The 27,613-nt window shown below is 38.5% G+C and overlaps 1 protein-coding gene across 1 annotated transcript in view; it reads right to left on the bottom strand.

The window, feature by feature from the left end:
- LOC109053459 (A disintegrin and metalloproteinase with thrombospondin motifs 2-like) overlaps positions 1–26,450 on the bottom strand; it is an 80,299-nt gene extending 53,849 nt beyond the window's left edge. The window contains exon 1 of the mRNA XM_042755375.1: positions 26,331–26,450. Coding sequence (XP_042611309.1) covers positions 26,331–26,421 — 91 coding nt within the window. The 5' untranslated portion in view covers positions 26,422–26,450. The remainder of the gene's footprint in view (positions 1–26,330) is intronic.
- Positions 26,451–27,613: the final 1,163 nt, after the last annotated feature.

The raw sequence follows: 27,613 nt of genomic DNA, 5'->3' as shown, positions 1-27,613 counted from the left end.
AGAGAAGGTTGACTACAGTTGTTACTCGCAACCTAATAGTAGGACTTGGATAACACTGGGAAGCATGCCCTTCCATTTGGAAGAGGACACACTGCGGAGTCACCTCCTCCCAGTGGAGGTTAAGTGGCATTTACTGACGTGGAGTAACCCCGAGGGGCCCTACTGCACATGAAAGTCTCTGATATGGCTCATGACTGCATCATTTAGAGACAGCAGAACGTGGTCTGCCAGGGGAAACATGGCCTTAGTAGGTGTACTGTGGAAATACACATTTGGGATCCCAACTGCGTCACTCATATGGGCACTAGCTTCACACCAGATTTCAGGAATTCATTGGCTGAAAGGACTGGCACTGATGCTCTGCCACGTCTGGCCACCGGAGTGCTGGAGGACTCAACAGGGTCTGCCCGGTTAGGGGACTCTCTGGAGAGCTAGGCATCTAGGACGCCGCAAGCCAACTCTGAACGGGGCCTCTCAGTGCCACTACTCATTCGAGGTGAGAATACAGTAGGAAACCGGTTCAACACTCAGGCTATAGAACCTAGCGACCGTGTTAGGAGTCGCACAGCTCTACAAATGTCTGCTAGCGAGGCACCACGAGCCAGCGGCCAGGACGATGCGACACCCCTAGTGGAGTGGAGTGCGCGTACAGGACAGAGCAAAGCTAGGGCTGGGTCTGCCTCCTCCAGGGGAAGTGCTTGCAGGTTCACCACCTGATCCCTGAAGGGAGTGGTAGGAACCTTGGGCATGTAGCCGGGCCGGGGTCTCAGTGTTGCACCGGAATCAGCCGGCCCAAACTGAAGGCACGATTCGCAGACTGAAAATGCCTGCAGGTCCCCCTCCCTCTCGACTGAGACCAATGCAGTCAGGAGTAGGGTTTTGATGGAAAGAAACTTCAACTCGACTGACTGGAAAGGCTCGAAGGGGGCAGTTTGTAGGGCTCTTAGCACCAATGCCAAATCCCATGAGGGTAGGGAGGGCGGCCTAGGAAGATTTAACCTTCTGGTCCCTCTAAGAAACCTGATGACCAGATCGTGCTTCCCAACCGACCTCCCCTCTCTGGGGTCATGATGGGCCAAGATAGCAGCAACGTATACCTTAAGGGTTGAGGGGCACAGTCTACGCTCCATCCCTTGCTGCAAGAAGGAAAGCACGGCTCTGATCGAACATCTCCGGGGGTCCTCCTGGTGGAAGGAACACCATTTGACAAACAGGTTCCACTTCAGCGCATAGGCCTGTCTCATGGACTGATCATGCATTGAAGCGATAGTGGGAGCTACCTCCTGGGGTAGTTCACTTAGAACCTCCATGTCCCGTCCAGGGACCAAACATGGAGTTTCCACAGGTCTGGACGTGGGTGCCAAAGGGAGCTCCATCTCTGAGAAAGCAGACCTTTCCTCAGAGGAATCTGCCAGGGAGGGGCTGTCGCGAGGAGCATTAGTTTCGGGAACCAGGTCCTGTTGGGCCAATATGGAGCCACTAACAAGACCTACTCCTCGTCCTCCATGATCTTACACAGTGTCTGTGCGAGCAGGCTCACTGGGGGGAACACATATTTGCACAAGCCCTGGGGCCAGCTGTGTGCCAGTGTGTCCGTGCCGAGCATTGCCTCGGTTAGGGAGTAGAACCACTGGCAGTGGGTGATTTCTGGAGATGCAACATGTCTACCTGAGCAACTCCGAAACATCCCCAGATCAGCTGAACCACCAGGGGGTGGAGTCTCCACTCTCCTGGTAGTGCTGCTCGAGACAACTCGTTGGCTGCCCGATTAAACACTCCCGGGATGTGGATGGCATGAAGGGACCTCAGGATCTTCTGACTCCACAGGAGGAGGTAGCGGGCGAGTTGCGACATGCGATGGGAGAGTAAACCACCTTGCTGGTTGATATACGCAATTGTCGCAATGTTGTCCGTGTGTACCAGAATGTCCCTCCCCCAAAGGCGCAGTCTGAGGCGGCTCAGGGTAAGGCGCACTGCTAGCAACTCGAGGCAATTGATATGCCAATGCAGTTGGGGACCCGTCCAAACCCCCAACACTGCGTGCCCATTGCACGTGGTGCCCCAGCTGTGGCAGAGGCATCCGTGAATACCACAGCATGCCTGGATACCAGATACCGGATGCCTGTTTGATCGCCTTAGTCTGCTTCTGTGCCGCCGAGAACTGCAGGGCGAAGCTCTCGACAACATTGTCGAAAAGGCCGCTCTGGGACACGGGAGCATTCAGGAACTGTACCTTGTTGTGCTCCTTCATGTTGGCCAGACACAGCCAGAGATGGCATTCCTGGACCACCAATGTGAACATCGCATGACTGTGCGGTCCCCTTCGTCTCTCGAAGCATGAGGTCTGTCGCAGCACGCAGTTCATGTTGTACTGCCTGGTCCTCATGCAGGTCTTTCAGGGCTTTGGCCTGGTGGACCTGCAGTAACGCCATGGCGTGGAGGGCAGAAGCCACCTCCCCGCAGAGTGGTAGTGACGGTCGGACACAGTTGCATGGCCACCGACCGCTCCACCGAGGGAATGCCTGTGTACCCCCAAACGGCTCCACCATCGAGGGTGGACAGAGCGGAGGAGCTACAAGATTTGTTTTGGGCAGTAAAAGGTGCCTTCCATGATCTTGTGAGCTCCTCATGCACCTCCGGGAAGAATGGCACCAGAGGGGGGCACTGAGAACCAGAGCAACCTCCACCGTGAAACCTTACATCTAGCCTCGAAGGATCAGTGGAGGATTCCAGACCGTGAACCACCGCTGCCGTGCCATAATGCCCGCACTCGTTGGCTCTCTTGCAACACTCGTTCGTAGAGAGCAAGTAGTGATGCACTACTGCTCGGCTCTGAAGCGAAAGGATGAATTCACCTGCTGTCTCTTATACTCACACTGTTCTCGGCGGCACAGAAGCAGACTGAGGCGATCAAACAGGCATCCGGTATCTGGTATCCAGGCATGCTGTGGTATTCACTGTCATCAGCGGCAGCTGGATGCAATAATCGCATGCCAATGTGCATTGGCTCATTTAGTTACACTCAAAGTGGATTGGTCTCTCTGGCAAGATCCCAATTTCGTCGATCATCCGACGTGACGTTGAGAGTGACCGACTGAAAGGGAACTAACCTGTATGCCAGTAAAACAATGTTACCAGTAAAAAGCTGCTGGCTGAACTACACCTTTGGGACCCAAAAAAGATTTTTACCTCTACTGATGGTCCCTGTATTAATGGTCATTCGTCATTGTTGTAATCAGAAGAAACAAAAACTCTGCAAGTGTATAAATCACAAATATTTAATTATATTATAGTAGATGTTTTGCTGATTATCTTTTTTTTTTTCTGGAGGGCTCCTTAATGCATGAAATGGATTTTATTTTTCCCTGTCTGCTGCCTTTCACATCAAAGCCTGAGTAATTTTCAAGTAATTAGAAAAGCTGCAAACATGTTCACTTGGCTAACTAGAAATCACCTTCTTGCTAATAGTGCTAACAAGCCCATGGCTTCACTCAATAAACCACTGCCAAACAGATGGGTGGCTAAAAACCCAGAAAGTAATGTAGTGAATTCAGTAGAAGTGCTTCAATTACCATTGGGCTAATATTGCTGTAGAGACAGAGCCTGGGTGGCTCTGAACTAGCTTGGCTGCTGAGGGGGGTGATTTATTGTTGCTTGTGTGTTTGAGACAGCGAGGAAGGGAGGTAATCAGCATGGAGTTGCAGTTTAATGTTGTTTCAGGGTCACGGTGCACTTTGCACTCAGCTCTTGCATAAAATATGCTCTTGTTCCTCTGTCATATACTGTCTCTTTGTCCTCCATAAGAGTTCTTAACATTAAAATGTGTTGCAAGTTGGTTTGTTTGTTATATGTTATAATAGCCTATGATAGCCTATGTTATAATACACTGTGTATACACTAACTAAACAAAGAGTGACAGCTTTTTAGTGGTTATGAACATTCTTAGCAAACTTTCTAGTCTATAATCCATTTAAAATGTAGAACTTTGTTTTTTGGCCACACACACGTTGCAAAGTTTCGGGAAAGACGTCTACATATTTATGCGGGATTGGCTCTCAAAGTAGCAGTTATTGACACAGTGATAACCATAGCAATAGACTGGTCAAAATATGTGAAAATGTGCATTAAGACACCCTTGCTAATTTCAGAAGCACCCTCAATTATTTCTGTAACCTGACTGATACGCTTTTATTGCAAAACTATATACAAAAACAACAAAATACAAATGCACTAAATAAAATAATTGAATAAATGCATATTTACAATTTAAGCACTTAACTAAATAAGGCTATTAGTAAAATAAATAACTAGAGAAAGCTGACTATAATCAGCTTGCTTACATTGCCTGAGATAAGCCTACTCTTCACCTGAATTAAAAAAAAAACTCTTCTAGTCTTCATTGATGCGAAGACAACGTTTGAGCGTGTACACGCAATATCTGAGTGAGAGCAGAGACCATTCATAAAAGAACAATGTATATTTTAAAGCACACATTCAGTTTTGTGTTAGTGAAGGTAATCGCGCATTACATGTATCATCACGTAATATTATGCGCGCCTAAAATTAAATATAAAGAGGAGAAGAAAGTGGCCCTATAGGCAGCTGCACATGCCAGGATCCGCCACTGCCAGATGCAGTTAGAAATTTACTAAAAACAAGCCTATCGCCAGACAGGGCGATAGGGGGGCACAACGTAGACATGCCCCTGGTGTTACCTGAGAGAAATTGCACAAAAAGGTTATGACGTGTGGCATAATCTCTTTTCAAGAAAACAAGATTGTGAGTTTATTTTGAAAGTTTGTATGTCCCTGAATCAATGTCAAGACTGGATGAAATATTCCGATACCATCACCAAAATCGTACATATCTGCCACTTGTTTCACCATTAACAACATAGCCTATTTGCGAAGAATATGCTCAAATTGTTGCACAGTAACTGCCCTTGTCCTACCCCCGTCTAAAATCCAATCACAAGAGACCAAACAGTGCCCTTGTTCTTTTGAGTGATGGCATTAAATGGAAATGATCTTATTAGCAACGCTCTAATGTGTTCCCAAGATCCCCGATGGTGAATTTGAATCGACTGATGGCATCAATATTTAATTTATTCAAATGTGACAACACGTCACCTTTCAGATGCACTGGCACCTCTCTTATTTGTCTGTTTGCAGATTCTGGATATGAGCAGGTGATTCTTGCACATAAATTAATTGCACTAATAGACCAAATGAGACTGTACAACTTGATCAGTCAAGCTCATTTATAAGTTGACCTGCATCTCTCAGTTTTAGACGTATTCAGCATTAATACCAGACCGAATATGACTGAAACGTTAAACATGTTATGCCAATAGTACTTCAAACTGAAAAAGCTCCCTAAGTGGAATGATCAATACTTTATTTTCAGGGGTGTGAACTGAAGCAATGAATTATAAATACTCACATTACTGTAATTACGTAGTTTATATCAGAAATTGTACTTTTTTTAGTTTAAAAATTGTGTACTTTCATTTTTGCTTAAGGACATTTTAAGTGATGTATCTGTACATTTACTCTGCTATTTTCCCTCCGTGTGTGGTCATTACATGCTTGTTTTAATTTTATTTTTATCCATCAACATGATTGATGGGATAGAGAGAGTAATCAGTCTTGTGACTCTCGTCAAATCAAATTGTGCATAGAAAACTTTAACCACCAACTGCTGTTAATTGGTGTGAGGTTTGCGGGTATTGCACACAATGTTAATAACTCCTGCAAGTGCCACAATCATAATGCGGTAAATTCCCACTCCCATTTACTTAAGTACGTAAACGCACAATTTGCACTGTCCTTTGAGCACATGATGCATGCTGTGAAAAAGTGTTTTGGGAACTCTCTAAAATACTTGGAAATAATGTACTGAAATTGGAGGACCAGATTCAGTATGCACCTTATTGATGACCCGTGGCATTATTAGTGCATCTCTGTCAGTGCGTGATGTAATTAAACTGCAGCCCGTTTATAAACAATGTTTTTTGTTTGATCCAAATACAATCTGCCTTTAATTAGCAAGTGCACTCACAAAAAAAATAAAAAAGAAAAAATTCCAGTTCAAAAATTTTTGTTCCATTCAGTTGTGAATGCTGCTGATAGAGCAGCTTATCCACAGAGACCACCATGGCCCACAAAGAGACTTGTGTTTGTGTGTTTGTATTTTCTTAAAAAAAAAAAAAAATTCCCCGGAAATACTATTTAATGCAATTTTTTCCTTACAATTTTTTTATCAGCATAACAATTTGAGCATGTGTGTTAAAGGTGGGGGATTTTGCCCTTCTAGAACAATGTGCATTTATGTTTAAATTTTAACATAAATTATCATGTTTAGTGATTCTCATTTCTTTATCACAAAACACTAAAACTGGCACCATTTTGGAGAGAAATTGCCTCTTTTTAATGTCTCTTTCTAACCCATCTCATGGTGTGTGTGATGCTGAAATCTCCTGGAAGTTTATAATGGTTTTTGTATTCTTTGCACTGTTCTTAATATTAATATATTATGTGCAACAATAGCATGCTCTGGCTCAGTGGCCTTACACCTATTTTAAATCTATTTTTTTCAGACTTTATGATTTAAATGGTGATGAGTGTACTGAGAATAACGTTCATCTTTTCATCACTTTTATAGTTGTTTTCCGTGCTGTTTCGATGTAGAGTTGGCAGTCAAAATTAAAACTGCTGGATGATAGATATTCTTAATTCTTTCTGGCAAACAACAAAAGATAATGTGAATTACAGTATATACAATGTTTTCTAAACATTAAAATAGAATTTTTATTTTAAGGGGTTGAATCCACAGCTCAGTACTCACTACTCATGAACAATCACAAATAATACACTCAAATAATCTACTCTTACACTATTGCTTAAGTAGTTTTTTGGATAAGCACTTTTTATTCTACTCACACTACATTTTTTGGAATGTAATGGTACTTTTACTTCAGTATATTTTTCTGTACTCTTTCCACCACTGTTTATTTTATATATTTTATTCAGTGTTCCAGACCAAACTATGTGAGCATTGCAGGGTTTTCTTTATCCGTGCCCTTCTATATACGGCATCAAAACCTCATCCGAATTGCCTAAAGGAAATGTCTGTTGACATCCCCCACATAATGTTCACAAGCACAGACACAAACACATAGCTGAGGTCATTTCAACTCCTCTCTGAGCATCAGGTAAACTGCACTTGGCAGTGTTAAGACAACACGTGGCTGAGAGAGAGAGAGAGAGAGAGAGAGAGAGAGAGAGAGAGAGAGACCCTGTGAGTGAGTTTTACTTTATTTGCCAAATAGTTGTTCTTTTATATCCCTTGGCTCGGCAAATCTGACACAAATCTTCCAGCATAAACATGAACGAAGACCATCCGTTTTATGGCCAATGTCAGGGAAAACTGTGCAGACACTAAACAGAACATACACAGCTGTGTGAATGTTTGTGTGTGAGTTTGCATATGTTTAATAATTTTATCAGCAAATAAGATGCTGGCCTTTGGGTCATTAATTTATCTTTGAGGTAGGCATTATCCATTATTAATTAACTTTGGCACAGATTGAAAAGCATTGTAGAAACCTAGTCACTGAGTGGATTTGTTTAAAAGCAGGTTCATCTTCACTTAGTTCACAGGTCTAATGGTTTCTCAAAATAATCATTACAATTGTATGCAACCAACTCCACACAACAGTATCAATCAAGGGCTTTCTACTCCTAATGCTTTTTGCCATTTAAACTCTCTAAGCTGATATTGAAAGAATTGTTCATTGCTGCTTTTCAGGAATGAACACATAAAGGCAGATGGATAGAAAGTTGAACAGATGGGCATACAGGCAGACAGGTAGAACAACAGACCAATTGATAAAATGACAAATTGACAGAACAATAGATAGAAGATGGATGCAGATAAAATATTGGACCAATAGAGCTATAGAGCAGAAGCTATCTGTGCAGTGAGCAGAAATTGTTGCAAATTCCTGGAAGTCACATCTCAGCCATATTTGATGCCAGGCACAGTGGTCTATTGCCCAGCAGGCTCAAAGTCACTGAGCAGAGGTTTGGAGCACGAGGCAGCACTACAAGGGCAGGGCTCTTCAGGAGCGCAGACACATGCCAAAAAAGATGCCAAAACTGCAATTTTTGAAGGAGTCATTGTGACACCCCATCTGTACAAGCTGTATGTTTACATCAGATAATTACCAAGTCATCACTGTTGTTCAAAACAAAACGTGTAATCAACCAGACTTCTAGACTTAAAATGCTGTAGAGGTATTTATGAAAACAGCATTTATTCAGCATTCAAAGTAACACTTACTTACTGACTTGTTTACCACACACAACTTCAGCCAAAAGACTAGATTCATTCCAATACCTCTTTGGCACAAGCAACAACAGCAGGTTGGACAGGAAAGTGGTGCTGTTGCTGAAAGCAGTATCTGGGATTCGGGATTTTGTCAGCTCAAGAAAGAGACATCAGCGATGCACACTCCATCTTCAGGAGCCGTTTGTCAGTATTCAAAGGTTCAGAATCAATATGCATACATTTAGTATATCTTCTCAAGGGACAATCCTATAGAAATGAAACTTGGATATATTTTAGAGTAGTCAATGTGCAGCTTGTATAGCAGTGTAGATTTACTATCCTCTGAAAATAACTTAACTTAAAGCCATCCTTGTCAAAATAGCTGGCAACAAAAGTGAGTACACCCTAAGTGACAACAAAGCCGCATGTCCTATTCATCATGTTCATGATTTTGTCTGCTTGACAGGACCATACAAATGTGTGTATCTTGTATAAGAGCAAAATTTGGTGCTTGGAGTAAAATTCTCTCATACGGACCACTGGATGCTCAGTATGGCACCTCATGGCAAAGAACTCTCTGAGGATTTAAAAATTAGAATTGTTGTTCTCCACAAAGATGGCCTAGGCTATAAGAAGATCTGTAACACCCTGAAACTGAGTTACAGTACAGTGGCCAAGGTCATACAGACGTTTTCCAAGATGGGTTCCACTTGGAACAGGCCACGCAAAGGTCAATCAAAGAAGTCGAGTCCTTGTGCTGTGCATCAGGTGCAGAAGCTGGCTTCAAAAAAACAGACGCATGAGAGCTGCCGGCATTGCTTTAGGGGTTGCAGAATTGGGAGGTCAGATGTCAGTGCTCAAACCATAGGCCACTAACTGTCAATTTGCACGGCTGTCGTCCCAGAAGGAAGCCTCTTCTGAAGCTGGCTCACAAGAAAGCCCGCAAACAGTTTGCTGAAGACAACCTGTCCAAGAGCAAGAATTACTGGAACCATGTCCGGTGGTCTGATGAGACTAAGATAAACTTGTTTGGCTCAGATGGTGTCCAGCATGTGTGGCAACACCTTGGTGATGAGTACCAAGACAATTGTGTCTTGCCTACTGTCAAACATGGTGGTGGTAGCAGCATCATGATCTGGGCCTGCATGAGTGCTGTTGGAACATAAAAGCTGCACTTCATTGAGGGAAACATGGATTACAACATGTACTGTGACATTCTGAAGCAGAACATAATGCCCTCCCTTCAGAAACTGGGCAGAACGGCAGTTTTCCAACATGATAATGACCCCAAACACCGGCAAGATGAAAACTGCCTTGCTGAGGAAGCTGAAGGTGAAGGTGATAGCATTGCCAAGTATGTCTCCATTCTGTGTCTGTTATCCTGTTCAAGATATTCATCCATTGACAGAATCACATCCAGCTATAACAGTTTTCTACCATTCCCAAAGCACTAGCTTACAGACATAGTACAACAGGCTTGCATTACTAAGCTATTATCATGTCAAAGTTTGACTTCTTTCCCTTGCACAGACAACCTTAGACAGAATTATGTCATATGTGCAAGTATAGAGTACAGCACAGACTGGAGTTTCAGTCTGAGCCTTTTTTATTCCCTTCAGTGGCCCACTAAGTAATAGTGACAGTTATTATGGCAGGCTGTTATGTTTCATTACTATCAGTTAAGCTGCCAAAAACACTTAAAGGAGACAGCCGTCTCTCTTTTCTCTTCATAACACTGATATACTGAGGGGAGGAGTCTATTATACCCCATTACACTCTTCCAGCAACTGACAACTTCAGGACGTCTTTGTCTTTTTGCAAAACTGCGACAGAGAATAAAAACTTCCAAAGGGAATATAACACTGGGTAATTCGTTTGGTCAAGGTGATCTGAGCAAATTGTAATGACTGGATTTGATTACATTTTCAAGTGGACATTTAATACATTCATCATCAGTCAAAACGAAAACTAATTTTCCTTATGCATGTGATCAAAACTGACATTTCAGAGATTCTTCAGGGGGGAGATGATCAGTGATTGAAGTCTGAAATTTAAAATGTACAAATATACTCACACAAACAGGATGACATAGAAATCCACAGAATCACGACATGAATGGAACATGATATTAAGCTAATGTTGATTTTGTGACAATCAGTACTGTACTTCACACTATAATAAACTGACAAATTGTGAAGTTTGTGTCCTTGTTCTGCCTATACAAAACTGAAAAACAAACATATTCTGCTGGAAAAAAAAATCGTCTGACTAACAATGCTAGTAAGAAAAGGAGTACAAGGTTTAATGTAAAATTAAATTCTGAACTTAGTAACCAGTGATGGAGTAAAGTGAGGGTGTTGTTGTTTTTTTCTTTGAAGGCTTCTGAAGTGTTGCCAGCTTATATGCATTATTAATTTTAAATGCACAAAATGTCCTTACAACCTGACAAATATTACTGAAGTAGGTGTAAATAGCTGTGAAATCAAATTGATCGTAGAATCTGCGATCATTATAAAAAAGTAAGGAAATCACATTTACAATCACAAGCATTTTTTCTGTTTTAGGTCTTAGTGGATTTTTTTTTTTTTTTTTTTTTTTGCATGGTTTTCTTTCTTCTGCTAAATATTATTTTTAATTGTAATAATATTTCACTTTATTACTATTTTTATAGTTTATTTCTTCATCAAATAAATGCAGCCTTTGTGAGTAAAAGAGACCCAAACTTTTGAACGGTAGTGTATGTAGAATGTTGAATTCATCAATCAATAGAATATTACTTTAAATCAAGAATGAAAGTAGTGAAAATTCCAAGCAATTTCATTATTTCTTCCTAAAAAAAATCCCTACAAATTGCACAATAATGAAACCTAAAGAATGTCAATACAGCAAGGTGCTCAGACTAGTGGAAATAAATCATGTCCATCGCTTGGGGTAAAATTGATTTGGGTACTGCAGGCATAAGATTCGCTTGAGTAAAAGCGTGTGGCTGTATTAGGTAGTCCTACGGTTTCCCAGCACACAATTACTCCATAAGCCAGTGGAGGTATCGGTTCTTTGCCTTAACCATTTGCTGTGTGGCCACCCTGGACTGCTTTTATTTCGCTTCAATCCCTCTGGATAAACCTAATGGTACAAAGACATATGTTCTATTGGAGAGAGTAGAGGAAGGCTGAGCACATGTGCAAATGGAAGATTATTGCATGCATATTTTCCTGGAAATTTGCTTTCCAATAGATGCAGTGCATATGCAAATTTCTTACACTACTTGATCAGCATGTTTTCCCAAGGGTCAGAAGGCCCACAGGCTATTGACTGTGGTAAAACCAGAAAAAGAAGTGTTCATTCAATTAGCCATGCCTCAAGGACAGTAAAATCAGCTCCCTCATAATTACTGGAGATCATCTTTTTAATCAGGCTTACTGTATACACATTTGCCCACTCTTTTAAGTGAAGGCCACATATACAGTGATTAAAAGCAGTAGTATATGTATTCATACATCACTTTCGACACTATTTCTCTCTTACACTCATGTCTACACTGCAGAATCGCTAACTAGTTTGACCACTTGTCTGAGATCATTGTGGATATTGATAAAATAATCAACAGCCCAGAGAAAAAGTAGGCATCCAAGGCTCTGAGAGAATACACCAAGCAGAAACTTCAGATTGCATGTTCAGCAAGTCTATGGGAGCCAATGTGTAATTAGATAATGTTCAATAAACACATGGTTTACTTTAGAGTAAATAATTCTGTCATCGTTTACTCACGTTGTTTCAAAACTATTTGACTTTGTCTTTTGTGAAACACAAAAGGAGACATTTTGAAATTATGTACTTGGTCACTTTTTTTCATGCTTACAATGAAAGTAAATAAAAATAATGAAAATAAAGAAAGGACTTGGAATGACATGGAGTGCATAAATAATGATATAAATCAGTTTCAAAACTGAATGCGGACAAATGCTGGCAAGATCACACTTGACTTAATTTGGTAGTTCTATTTGATGTCGGATGCTGCAATCATTTTGTGATTATATCGCTTTCCCTAATGAGCACAAATGTTTGTGTCAAAACTCTAATTAGACCATCATCAATACTCTTTGCAGAAATCAATCAGTTTTGTTCTTGAAAGAGCCTATTTTTCTTTATCCAAACACTTAAAAGAATGGAGAAAATTTCAAAAGGACAAAACTATCAAAAGGAAGATATATTATTGCCTGAGAAAACACTGTTTACAGCAAATATTAAATGGATAATTTGCCCAAAAATTTTTCATCATTTACTCACCTTCATATTCTTCCAAACCTGTATGACTTTTTTTCATCTGTGGAACATTAAAGAAGATATTTTGAGAAATGTCTCAATGTTCTAATGTCAATGTTAACCAAAACTTGTTTGGTTGCCAAAACTCTTCAAAATATCTTCTTTTATGTTCTGCAAAAGAAAGTCATAGTAAATTAAAGTTTCTAAAGCTCAAAGCTCTGTGGAATACCTGAATCTGATTGGCTGATCACTGCATTCTGTGATGAAATATTATTTGCAAAATGATCAGTGAATAGCATAATTGACAATTATACAATTGCATTTTTCCAGGCAACCTTTTTTACATGCCAGATTCATGTGTCATATCATTCAAAAATCTTTTTTCACACATAAAACAGTACATTCAAATCAGTATTTCATGTCTATTTATTAATATGTTTGATAAATTTAATGAGCAGTATAATGTACAGCCAGTTGGTCATTATTGCTAAATAAACTTCCAAGTGGCTGTCAGTATCTTTAAATCTGATAGGTGAATAAGAAAACCGCTATCACTGATACACTGTTTTGATTCTCCCTTATGCTCTGCTAAGTGTTTGCATTTGTACCCTGTTCAACCAGACCTGCTTAACATGATAGTTCGCATATTACTATTCTGATTATAAATTATACTCCACTACACTGTACATGAATGAAAAATGCTTGCATATGAGTGTAAGTTGCAGGGCATTTTTATAGTAGATTAATGGGTGCACATGAATATGCTAAATTTGTCCAAATTGAGGAGTGACACGCCAGACGCCACCATGAATCAAAGCCACTAGAACATTATTGGGTGTTTCAGCTGCCAGCTACACATTCAAAACCATTTAGATGCTTTTCATGAGCAACTATCGGCATCAAACCCTTCCCCTCTGCCAAATAAACAAACCACTCATGCTCAAAACTAACATGCTCCATCATCACACAGAGTAAACCATCTGAAACTGAGGAAACCACTCTGAACCAACAACCAACCAGTTCAAACCATCATCTAAAAATCTTGACCTCAAATATAATTATACAGTGTCAGGAGATTATAAACATTATACCCGCTTTAAAAAACAGTGGTTAATAGGCTTCAAAGAGGCTGTGGTGCAGTTTTGACACTTATAATCAAGACTTTGCAGTAGTATCTTTGAGTTGTGTGATCAAGACCTCCTGCTTCAAAATGATCTCTCCTCAAATGCCTCTGGGGAGCACTGTGAATGCTAATCACAACACATTAATGAATTCTAATAGGCCAGAGGTGTCATTTGGGCATTCAATTACCCCCAGAGTATCTCTAATTAAGGGCATGTGAATATCTATTAAAGTAGCCATGTTCCCGGCAACTCTGGAGTGGAACTTTAATGAACAACATGACATATGTATCACACAACGAAACGCAGAAGTGTGGACAGCTAAAAAAGGGCTCAAAACAAAAACTGTCAAAACAATTTGAGAATCATGTAAGCGCTGGTTTTAAACCAGACTGGTGGGAAAAATCTTCCAAAAAACATGTCACCATGTGGCTAATTCTGAACAGTTGCTAATCATTACCCAATTCGCCTGCAATGATCATGGTAACTTTGTTCACAATTTATCAACAAAAACAAAAAGTCTGAGACATTTTGTACTGTTATGCTCACTTATTTCCCATTTATTAGTTACAAAAAGTGCAGCAATAAAAAGCAGATAGTTCTATAAATGATTATCAAAAGGTAAAAACAGTTACAAATATTGTATTCCTGTGCTTCTGTACTACAGCTGTCAGTTACAAAAAAAAATTTAACCAATTAATTTATATGATAAACTAAATAAATAACCAAATAATTCACAATAAATCACATATAAGCAATAGTTGCTTAGAAAATATCCAAATGAGGAATTTCAAATTTCTCAAATACTTATTTCTGTTATACAAGAAAAACACACAATGAAAGATAGGCATTATTTTTACAGTAAAACATTAATATTAATATGGTTACAAAATTGTTATGAGATATGTCATACCAACTTTTCCAAATGTTTTGTATTTCCTCCTTTTTTAAACAACAACATGGGGAACTAATTCCTTATAACACTTAAAAGAACTACATTTTAGACCATAGATTATCACAATTTAAAATGTATGCAGGCTGTGCTATTTTTTATCTAACAGAGTCCTTATTATGAAGCTTACATACAGATCAAAAAATTACATTATCATATTATGATTTATATAATTAGTTAACTAAATTACATTTTAACTAAACTGATAGCACTAGTGAAGTCATGTGTACTGCTTACAGACATGGTGGATGGAATCACCAGTTTCGTAATGTGTATCCCAAATGCTCAAGCGGATACACACCCTGCTATTTCCCTCACTGTCCCCCTCTCAGTAATAATAGTGGTGTGGCACTGAGAGTGATGGCTCAATAACAGACCTACAGAGAACGGCACTCTGAGGTGAATCACTCTCACATGAAACAGTCTTAAGAATTATCTCAAGCATCTGACAGCACATGGCTCCCGAGCAACAGTTATTTTGAGTGCAGTGGAGGTTATTCTGGTTTATACGGTGATAAACTGCCCAAGAATATGCTTTGTTGTAGCTTAAACTGTGAGGATGGGAAAACTAAATGCTAATATTGTGTAGGGCAATAAAGATAGAGAAAGCAAAATAACTCAGCGTACATATGTTATGCCAAGTACTTTCTGGACAAAAAGCAAGCATATCAAACTGTGACAGGGAACTTAAAAAAGTCATTGTACAATACTGGCTGCTTGTATTTCAAAACAAAAACTCCCTTTTAAACCTGGCGTTAACATGCCTTTTGGTATTCAGATAGCATGCAATTTCATTATATTATACATGTTTATATTTCTTAAACGTTCTTTTATATAGGATTTTAGCAGCATAAATAAAACAGGTATACACTATACACTGCAACAACTCAGCGCTCATACTGCAAAAGGAATAAAGCACTTTGTTTTGATAATCGATATGTCCCCTTTCCAGGTGTTACACATGAACGGAAACATAAATGTAAGCAAGAGACAGAGAAACAGAAAAGGAGACACAAAGAGAGAGTGTGTGAGGAAATTATAGAGTTTCAGTGAAGGAAGTGTTCCTACAACCAGCTGCTTCCTCTAGTGTTCAAGTCTATTAGGTCTATCTCTGGGAATACTGGGTGTGTTATTATTTTGTAATATTAGGCCTTTCAGAACAGATGTTCTGGAGTCAAGATCCCATAAAAAGACCACTAAAACTGGCTTTGGTGCTGCCCTGTAATCTGTCCAGTTCAAACAAATCCAGTGAACTACTTAAAGAACATACAGATGGAAATGGCAAGACTGAAATAATTATATAGGTGTAGCTATGAATACTGGCTGACCACCTGTGGTGAAGGGAGAAAACCAATCCCACAAAATGAAATATATAAGGAAATAAATATAATATTAACAATAATAATAAAGTTTGTTTGGGTGTCTGTGTGTGTATGAGACATGTGATGTTACATGCAGTTACAATAACTTTAATGCATAATGATTCTTCAAAAATTCTCCTTTTGTGTTTCAGTATTCTTTCTGGGTGAAGACTTCATCGTGTTCTAGTCTGGGTGTAGCTATAGGAAAACATTCAAAAGCCTCTTCTCGATTGTCCAACCCAAACATTTTTGTTTTACATGGACGCAGTTCAAAGGCCATATGGTTGTCCTCACAGTTCCTGTTCGTGACCAATGAAATTCAACAGCTCTGCTGAACTGAAAATTTATACATTTGTGAGTCGCTACAGATAGGAGGGAGACAGGAACAAACCCAAAATGAAGACTCATGCATTCAACAGGTGCATGAGACCTGATGTTGAAAACCACCTTTTGCACATCTGTGGTACAGCTTGGTAAAACTACTGGATGTGAAACTCAATTTCTACCATCATTTACATTCTGAACCTGCATGACTTTATTTTACACATAGAGCACATAAGCAGAAATTCTGAAGAATGTTACAGAAACCAAAGTCTGTCAGGATGGGACATAAAAGCACTTTTGAAACGATGTGATAGTTTTCAAATAGGAAAATGTTTTGGGAAAGAACAGGCCTGGCCAAAAAGAGCCTTACACACATACTGTAATCTCAAGAAGTACCATCCTACTTATTGAGGAGCTGCTTTCTCTCTGACTTCCAGTGAGTTTTGCAGGATGCCATCTGTGCATGTGTGACAGTCTACAACTATTAACTGAGTGAGACAGATAACATTTAAACTGGTTGTGTGATTGTGCGTATGTGTGACCATTCACCAAGCATTTCCTCTACACTTCATTAAAGGGGTCATATAATGCAGTTTCAAGTTTTCCTTTCTCTTTGGAGTGTTACAAGATGTTCGTGAATAGATAAGATCCCTAAAGTTGCAAAGACTAAAGTCTCAAACCCAAAGAGATATTCTTTATAAAAGTTAAGACTTGTCCACATCCTTCTTAAACGGCTTGTTTAAACACACCCCCACATGTCTACGTCACAATGTGGGAAGATTTGCATAACGCCTCCCAAATGTTCAAGCAAAGAAAGAAGGCATAACTTTATTGTTGCTGCCACCGCCACCGCCATGTTGTGAAGAGGCTGTGTGTTTCCTTGCGAAAGCGAAAATACTTTGTTTGGCTTTCCAAAAGAGGACACAACTAGAAATCAGTGGTTAAGTTGTATTTACAACACTTTTCCAGAACAGTTCAACCCAAATATTCAGATGTGTGCAGCACATTTTATGGAGCACTGTTTCCTGATCCTGGGAGAGAAGACTACAATGCCGGCTGTTCTGACTCACAGTCTGTAAGTACATTTACATATGTAAAGGATTTGCCACTGATGATTCAAACACGAGTTCTGAGCAGTGTAGAGCAGCAGTTCTCAATTCCAGTTCTCGTGTCCCTCTGCTCTGCACATTTTGTATGTTTCTCTTATCGCTTCAGACGTTTGTTCTTTTCAAGCATAAGTGCCCTACGAACTGGACATCACAGGATATTCCGGCATGATTCCAGTTCGAAGTGAACGTATATGTTCCATTCAGAGTGCACTGAAGTGTGCTAGACGTGAATTTAAATTGTCAGAGGTATATGATGTCACACTTGTCTGTGTGTGAAGACATTGTGCAGCACAAATCTGTGAATGAATGTTCCGAAGTGAGGTAAACTTCAACAAATTTCCCCTGCTCAGGGAGTAGGGAGCAATGAACACTGTGTAGGGACCATGTCAATGGGAACACAGATAATGCACAAAGCTCTTTTCTAATGAGCTGATTATTATGAGCTGGTGTAGAGTAGCACTTGCTGTTTGTCGTTTCTCCAATCACAAATGCAGACATGGTTTTGCTTACAGTACATGACGTGATGCAAAGCAATGCGTAAAAACACAGTATAAGTCATTATAATCCATAATTATGTGCCCACTGGATGCAACAAATGGCTCATTTATAATGGTTCATAAACACATTTCATTACACCAAATACACTCTGACCAGGACACGCATCACAGTATAGTAAGGGGCTCTTGAGGCATTCAGCCAATCACAACGTACTGGATAGCTTGCCAATCAGAGCACACCTCGCTTTTCAGACCAATGAGCTTTGTAAAAAATTATGCGTTTTAGAAAGGCGGGGCATAGAGGAGAAACAGTAATGTACAGTATGTGGAAAATAATGTTTTTTTTTAAAACTTAAGCTGCACAAACACATTTTATTACACCAAATACACAAAATATGTTTTTTTTTAGCAACATCATATGACCTCTTTAATGCTTAATGCAGCAAATTCTGCCACAACACATTTAAAACAATCAATGCATATAGAGTAAAAATGATGGACAATACTGACCTCTCAGTGACCCATTGGGTAACACTCAAACCAAAAAAAAAAGAAACGGGATTTTATTTATTTCAGTTTATTTTCCTCACTTCTGTCCATTATGTGTGTGATTCTCCAAAGACATGATGTAATGGGCCTGGACAGTCACTGTGTAGGAGGCTGCACTTTAGAACTGGGATTAAATGGCTGCTTATTTGGCCTGCAGCTTTGCTTGAAAAACAGTCACAATGTGGGAAAGGCCAGTTAAATTGATTCAGCAGGAGATTTGGTGCAGTGGTTATGACTCTGGACTTATAACTGGAAGGTTGCTGGTTCAATTCCTACAAGACACAAAAGTTATTCTGGAGGGATCATTCCAGTATTGATCTAATGGTGCCTTTGTAAGGTGGCAGCACCTTAAGTTTATGGAAAGAAATTCTGCTGGGCCTGTTTTTTGGCAATGTATAATAAAAGAAGAATTAAGTTCTTTACTGCATTTTTTTTTTCTTTACTGTTTTAAAAATAAGATAATGATATTCGGCAGATAGCCAAATAGATGTTGGAATAATGTTATTAAGGATGCAATTTATTAAAATCCTGTGTGACATTCAAAACATTCTTTATTCTTCCCCCTTTTTTGCAATGGAAATAGTGATATGGAAATTGCTTTTACATAATAAAACAGCATAAGAAACAATAAAAACCACTCGCCAAATATGACACATGAGATTCGGTGAGTCACTATTTTATCCTGTTCATGTGGGTGGTGCACATCATCTCAGAGGGGATTTGCCAATATGGACAGAATAACAATGTGACAATTAAGTGCTACTACACTAATTTGTTGGATGCTTCACCCTATTTTTCCAGACAAAATCAGTGTAAAATTAAACCCTCTTGACAGCTGTCTACTTCTGGTCTACCAAATGAACCATCTATCTGTGACCCAAACAGAGTTCAACTATTATTCAGACAAACTGTATTTGGTTGAAGAACATCCTGAGGGTGAGGCAGCAGTCGAAGCAGGTGATGCATTGTAGGATACGCCTCATGGGGGGTCCATCTGTCTGTGCATGTCTCAGTCCACTGACCAAAAAAATATTCTCTTGATAAAGAGAAGAAGGGAAGGGACATGAAATCCACATAGACTCAGATTTTTGGAAACAAAGTGCCTCTATTATTGTTGGGTGATAGAGCTAAAAACGTTACAATATTTTCATCTTTAGGCAAAAATATATGTATGTATATTGAATATTGTCTTAAGTTAAAAAAAAAGAAGATAACAATACACTATTTAAAAATCTGGAATATTCTATTATCTGTATTATCTGAATTAAGATAAATATATATGTTGAATTTTGGGCTGTCAAAATTGACATGACAATAATACATTAACAGTTAAAAATAGCGACATTAAAGCAGGCTCTATTTGACCCTAGGAATTGTCCGCAGTACAAGCCAGGGTTGCCAGATCTTTTCTCTACACCAACCATTATTTGTAGCGCGCCTCCCATCCAATAATCACAAAGAGCTCTGTGCTTTCTTACTTCTGATAAGAAACAAAGTCTTGGCTTTCAAATCCTGTACATTCTATCATAAATACAAACAATGAATGCCATTTTGATGCTTTTAAATGTGTTGTGACAGATCGCTGTAGCACCTCAGTTCAAGCAGCAGCGCAGCGCGTGAGTCTCTTCCACTTTAATGAGTTATAGCACAAATTAACACGAATAAACATCAGAAGGTATATTGAAAGATACAGTACAGCTTACCAAAATGTATCATGTCTAATGTAATCGCTCAATCAGTGTTTCAACCGCGGAAAGATGGCAATAAAACAGATTGTGAACAGTATGTCATTTAACGTAGCATGTACCTCAGCAAAGTTATCCAATGTTCAACAATTCATTAGTTAGCTATAAAACAACACTAAAGTGGAGTTTTTTTTTACTTATAATTATATATGCATGTTTGAATAAATCTGGCTTGAAGACTTCATGTATTTATGAAGACTATGTGCAAATGAGTTGTAAACAGACATTTAAAGCTGTCCTATTATGCTCTTTTAGTCTTGATTTTATTTTGGGGGTGTACTAGAACATGCTCTCATACTTAGTGGTTCGAAAAACGCATTATTTTTCAAATTTTTTACATTATTACAATACCTTTCTCCCCAGCCTGGAGAAAAAAAAAAGCCTGATTAGTTCCAGGTTTGATGAAGGCCCGCCTTCCGAAAAATGAAATGTGTTATTGGTTAGCTGTCCCAGTGTGTTGTGATTGGCGAACAGCTTAGACGGTGTATCAGTACTGCCCCGCCCCTTGCCAAAGCAGTAAGTTGTGTCTGCTCCAGTTAAGAATGGGATCAATATTGCCATTATCAAATTGAGCCGGTTTCAGAGCCCAAGAATATTAAACAAGAGGATTGCACAGAACCTTTGCAAGACATATAAGAATGGTAACTAGGGTTGGGCTGATAGACGATGGCATCGTCCTTCGCCGATGGCTGATAGACATCACAATGTTGAGCCAGCATCGTGACACCCCCCCCCCCCCCATACCCCCCGCAATCCGCCACATCCAATACCGTTTTCGTTTTATGTACTGTAATGTAACAGGCAACTGTTAGAAAAACGTTATTGTTTTTCCATGCCTTTTTCTGGATATGGATTCATGCTTCGGGCACACCCCCACCCCCTGAAAAATAACTGCATTTATTATGTACAGATAAGTGCAATGGTAATATGTATTATGTTTATTTCAAAAATTCAGAAATTCAAAAGGTACTGTAAATATGCATTGCTGTTAATTTTAATAGTTATTTATGAATTACTTTACATATTACAAAACATGAAGCACTTCTTTTTCGTCATCGTCTTGTCTGATTTTCAGTAGGAGGGAATTATTTTAATGATATTCTAATGGACTGCTTTGGACATCACAAAACCCGGAAAACACAATGCTGTAGTCCAAACAAGACATTTGCTGTAGTTCTTGAAAAGGTTTGTTTTTTTTTTTTTTTTTTTTTTTTTTAAAAATGAAATATCTCCCTTTAGAGTGGACTTTGAGATTTATAATTTGTAGATTTTTTTATGCCCAAACATACACACTACACACAGACTATAATTCAAAAAGTGAAAAAGCATAAAAGCATAATGGGACCCCTTAAAATTTTTATTTGAGTATAATTATACTATCTGAAAATAAATAACAGTTGAATATAATATCTCTGTGGTTAATTTTAACCTTTAATATTATAGCAATGTGCAAAATGACAGGGCTACCTGTGTGGTTAACAGCATTGGTTAGGAGAGAATTTTTTCCTTAAGAAAATCAAAATCGGTAATGGCATTGGTATTGCAGATATCATTCTGAATAATCGCTATCGGTATCGGCAGTGAAATTCAGTATTGGTGCATCAAATAAATAAACCGAAATATGCTTTCTGTTGTAAAATCCAAATGAACTGTTTTTCATGAAGTTAATGAATTGGTTTTAATTTAATTAAAAATAAATATGTTTATGGGAAACCAATTTTATTCTTTTAGAAAATAGAAAAGTGATGTACACTATTTAAATCCGTTGCACAGGATTTTAATTATATCTATGAAATTGGGGCTCCTTGGCCTCCCATTCTCTACTAATCAAATGTTATCATCATTAAAAAAAAATGCAGTACCATGCAAAATTAATATAATGGCTCTTTTTAAAACCTAATTGAATAATCTTAATATTCACAATGCTGCATTATTTTATAGAACCAGCAAAATCATTATGCACATATAGTAAATTCTCTAAAGTCACCCAGTTCTTGTTGCAATAATTCACCATGAAAGAAAATGTTTCAGGAACTCACAGTTTGATTATGATTTACAAACATAATGCTCATGTTCAACAAATTTTACTATGGCAGACATTAAATTGTAACAGACTGGTAGACCTCTTAGTTCACCTCAAGAACAACCATTAAGCTGATATTGTATAGCACCTGGTATGAAATCTGGGAAGGTGAAATGCAAAATAGCAGGAACACAACTCAGTTATGTTGTCTTTGTGTCACATGACCATCTGGCCATGAAAAACTTCTTCACAGTAGAGTGCAGCACGACCACCTCCCAAGCGTCGCTTCCCCCCACGCCATCCAGACTCACCCTAGTGCTTCAAAGGCGCACACTGCAGCTCACCAAGCAACACAGAGATTACTTTGTACATGTGTACAGAGATGCCATTTATTAAATGCATATACAACAGGGTGTGTGGGGCTCAGTATGGATAATATTATCATAACAGGGTGTTACACACAGAAAGAAAAGCATGCAAACACACACACACCACACACACACCATAACACTCCAGAAGTGGAATCAGCTGAGAAGCAGGTGTCAATGACAAAGCATTAACACCAGTCTACACTTTGCTAAGAGATCTGTCTCCTTCCAGATCCTTCTGTGATGCACTCTTATGGAAACAAATTTTTCCTCTCCACAGCTTTTATTCCTTTATTATAGGCGGCTCTGGTGTCAGGCGCGAGCGCTCAGAATAGACCTTCATAATCCCCCATATTCACTGAACACTCCAGGACCCGTTCAATGCACAGCTACACAATGCAGCAACGACTGAAAGTTATGATGCTCCTCATACCAGAGCACCGTCGCGTCTACGCCTCTAGTGCTAAAGGTCATGATTGATTGACCTTTAGGTGATCAATTGGACAAAAACACACAGGCAAGCTTTTATTTTTTTTTCATTTTGTTAAAACAAAACAAAACAAAACTTAATAGCACTTTGCAATAAGGTTCCATTTGTTAACTTTTATTTAATGCATTAACTTACATTAACAATGAGCAATGCATTTGTTATAGTATTTATTCATTTTTTTCACGTTAGTTAATAAAATACAACTGTTCATTGTCAGTTCATTTTAGCTCAGGTCAATTAAAATAACATTAAATAGAAACAACTTTTGATTTATTATAAGTATGTGTTGGAATCAACATAAATGCTTGAGAAGTATTTTTCATTGTTAGTTTATGTTATGTAATATAGTTAACTAATGTTAACAAATGGAACATCACTGTAAATTGTTTCCAAAAACAACTGAAACAGGATTACAATTTAAAATCTTGGAATAAAAAAATATGTTGATAAAAATAAAATATTTATTACTTATCACACACACACACACATGTTTGTTTTTGTGAAAAGTGGGGACATACCATAGGCGTAATGGTTTTTATACTGTACAAACTGTATATTCTATCGCCCTACACCAAACCTACACCTAACCCTACCCCTTACAGGAAACTTGTGGCATTTTTACTTTCTCAAAAAAAAGCATTTTGAAAAATGGGGACATGGGTTATGTCCTCATAAATCACCCTCTCCTTGTAATACCTGTGTCATACCCATGTCATTATACCAATTGTGTCCTTATATGTCACAAAAACACACACGCACACACACACACACACAAAACATTGTAACAGAGCAAAATATAATGCAATTATTTATTTGAAGCACTAATTAATTCATACTATGCTTTATTTAAATAAAGGTAAAAATATTTGTTTCCTATAAATAGCCAGAAAGTGAAGACCAGATAAATATTTATTTTCATTTAATTAATGAAAATGTGTTATCTGATTCTGTATTCATTTCATAATCAATATTATTTGCTATCCATCCCTTTTAATTTTGATGTGTTTAGTGAACAGCTACTGTAAGTTTGTTAGAAAGGCGAAACCAATTTTTAATTGCATAATTGTTTATTTGCATGTACAACAGTTATTTTTTTCTTCCCATATGGCTGGCCACTCCTCTGACAAGAAATGGAAACCAAATGTTGTTTTTGTTTTTTTTTTTTGTTTTTCATTTTTTTTTCGTTTTTTCCCCCCACAAATCGAATGAGTATAAAAACTGTACAGAAAGTTCAAAATGTTAAAAAATCAATAAATAAAAACATATGACACATATGAATGCTTAGACTACTTGGACCCATTACCACTTGCACATTTATTTATTTTTTTCATTAAACATATCCTTAAAACAAAAACAACATTTTTAAAGTGCCAATAGTCAGTTTCAGAGGGCTTTACACAACAGATGTACTGACATGCCGCATGGTTTTGAATTGATTTTTCTACCTCCTGAATAAGTACATGGACCAAATGGTGCTAACAACATCTCAACAGCTGCTTGGCAGAGCTACAAAATGTCACTTTTAAGCATTCAATCGACAGCATGTTTAAATGCTCAAAAGCTACCTAAAACTAAAATTTGCCATTAAGAACGTAAGAGGGAGGAAATTTTGAGCTCTGAAAGTTTGTGTTCATAGTACATCAAGGCTTTTATCTGAAAAGTCATTTATTTCTCTGTAAATTATTCACTATCATCATTAGGGGTTATAACATATAACATAAATAGGTCCAAAATCTCATATCATATCCAGTTGTGTTTCATGTCATATTGGAAGTTATTTTTGGTCAAAATAAACCCTTTTACACAAAGCTGAAAACTGTTTAAACAATCAGTAACATTTTACTGAGTGGCTGTCTCCATAACAGTGTTGGGGGTAATTGGGTGTAATGCATTACAAGTAACATGAGTTACGTAATCAGATTTTTTTTTTTTTAAGTAACTAGAAAAGTAACACATTATTTTTTTTATTTACAAGAAAATATCTGAGTTACTTTTTCAAAAAAGTAACGCCAGTTACTTTGTATTCCCCCATTTTTTGACTGACAAGCCTCCTGTTCCCATATTGGGAGAAATCGGAAGTATGGAGGCGTTGTGTGCGCTGTGTGAACATGATGTTACTGTAGTTCTAGACTAAATGTGAATGAGCGTTAATTCATCCCACTCACAAAAAAACAAACAACACCAAACAGATTTAGTATTCATCAAAAACTTAATCAAAAACAGTGAACGGCAAACTCAGATATGACGCAAACCCTGCAATAACTAAATATATTAAATAACACAAATGTATCTATTCCCATTTTATTAACAGTGTCTGTGCTGCTGACCTTTAAATGATTCCCTTATGTTCAACCATACTAATAATCAAAAATGACTTTAGATAATCTAACAATTGTGCTTCATTGTTTTTTTTTTTTATTGCTGAAGAGTGTTGAACCTTCTTCTCCTGTGTTCTACTGGTACAGACGTGAATTTACTTTTCCTTCAGCCTGAGGTTTATTCATTTACACTTTTTGGTGTGAAAGGGCTTTTACATTTGCTATAAATAGAACTTCTTATATTAAAAACAATCAAGCCCTGCTCATATTTAAAAAGTAACGTGAAATTAATGCAAGCAGTAATGTAACACATTACTTTCCATAAAAAGTAACTAAGTAACGTATTTAGTTACTTTTTTTAGGGAGTAACGCAATATTGTAAGGCATTACTTTTAAAAGTAACTTTCCCCAAAACACTGCTCATAAAACCGATTTCACAACCCAAATTTCTGTTTCAATTACATGACTCACAATACAGGTTGACAAACACTCTTTCTTCAACGTGTGCACTTCATTAACAAATAATATAACGCATGATGTTCGACTGGCAGTCAGTGGACGAAGATCCAAACAGTGCAACCCAAGCTGACCAGAGGCCTCCTTTGACTCTCGTGGGTTTAACAATGCATGCCACCACATGAACCATTAGTTATAACCACACTGACAGTAAATGTCAGTGCAACTATTTTGAAATGAAGTGCTTTAGAATCTAAATGCTTTAGATATGCTGAAATATTAGACAGTGCAACAATGGTGCAACTACATAACACAAGAGGGATTTAATGTTTTCTTTAAATGCAGGAGAATTGTTTAGTATGTATGTACAGGCAAAATATGCAGGTTAACATAAACACTGAACAGCTGCTGAACAGGACTAACCTTTGGAGTGAAAATCTGCACGCTTGTGGGCTAACAGGAGGCTTCTTATCACGGCAGCAGAACGGTACACAATGTGGAGAACGGCCACCATCCTCTTCCTCCTGCTCAGTCACATGATTTTCCCGTTAGCCCCCCACGGGCTCAAATGAAAACCTCCTCCTGCTCAGTTATGACCCAGCCACGATCGCCCCCCTGCCTGTTCGAGAAGAAAAAAAGAATTCAATACAGTGTGCCAAACTTATACAAATGTTACAATGCCACACCCCCCCACAACCATAGGTAACAAAGACGTTCTTCAAACTAATAACTGATATACTCCAGAACATCTTGTGATAAACTGATTGAACACAGAGAATAAGGACCAATGCCAGGTGTTCACTGGGCTGAAACCAAGAGCACTTACTGATGAAGAGCATAGGAAGCGTACGTTTTCCAGTCCTTCTCCTGGCCAATGAGAAAGCACCTTAATTCATCTTCACACTATTTAATTTCTCTTCCTTGAAAACAACAGGTCACGGCGTTCATATTTTGTGCCGGTCAAGCTGGTAAACATGGGAATATCCATATGTTTTTGGTTGTTTTGAAATGGTTAATCCGTAATGAACGATTTTTAATTAAAATCAACATCACACCACTGCTTCCACAAAGACGTATGAAATGCATGACAGAAAAGGTTTGTACATTTAAAAGAATTAAACAAGAAAAAATCCCATGGCTAAAAGGAAACAAGCTACACTTAGTGAAACAAATGAAAATCATTAGGCCTCATCTGTTCTTCGGTTGTTGGTCAATCTGATTCTAGATAATTTTACGCCCACAATTTCCATTTTAGCACCTTTTTATTCCGAAATAAGGGCCACGCTGCACAATGCAGAACCTCCTCTGGGAACACTTTTAACCATATCACTGAAACTCCTCCTTTCTAGCTTTCAGACTCTAAAAGGGTTCTAGTATACCCTTCAGGCCCCGTTTCACACCTGCTCTGACGACACATTACTGCCCACCGATATCCTTCCTCCCTAAGTCAGTCAATCTCAATTTTATTTCCACAACCCTTATTTAGGATCAGGTATCTCTTTTAACACCAGTTGCATCTTAAACACATTGACGTCTATTCAACAGGAGTGGCTTCTGAATCAGATTGTGGCACATATGAGACAGAAAGTGGATTTCAGAAGTCACCCCAGAGAGTGATACGCCACAATGATTCCCAGAGGAGACAAGACTCGTCTGTCTTTTCTATATGGCTGGAGTACCATTGCAGATATGCATGCGTAGACCAC

The sequence above is a fragment of the Cyprinus carpio genome, unplaced genomic scaffold (assembly GCF_018340385.1).
Source record: "Cyprinus carpio isolate SPL01 unplaced genomic scaffold, ASM1834038v1 S000006694, whole genome shotgun sequence".
Lineage (NCBI taxonomy): Eukaryota > Metazoa > Chordata > Actinopteri > Cypriniformes > Cyprinidae > Cyprinus > Cyprinus carpio.
The sequence above is the reverse complement of the archived record's forward strand: the minus strand, read 5'-3'. Positions and strand labels throughout refer to the sequence as shown.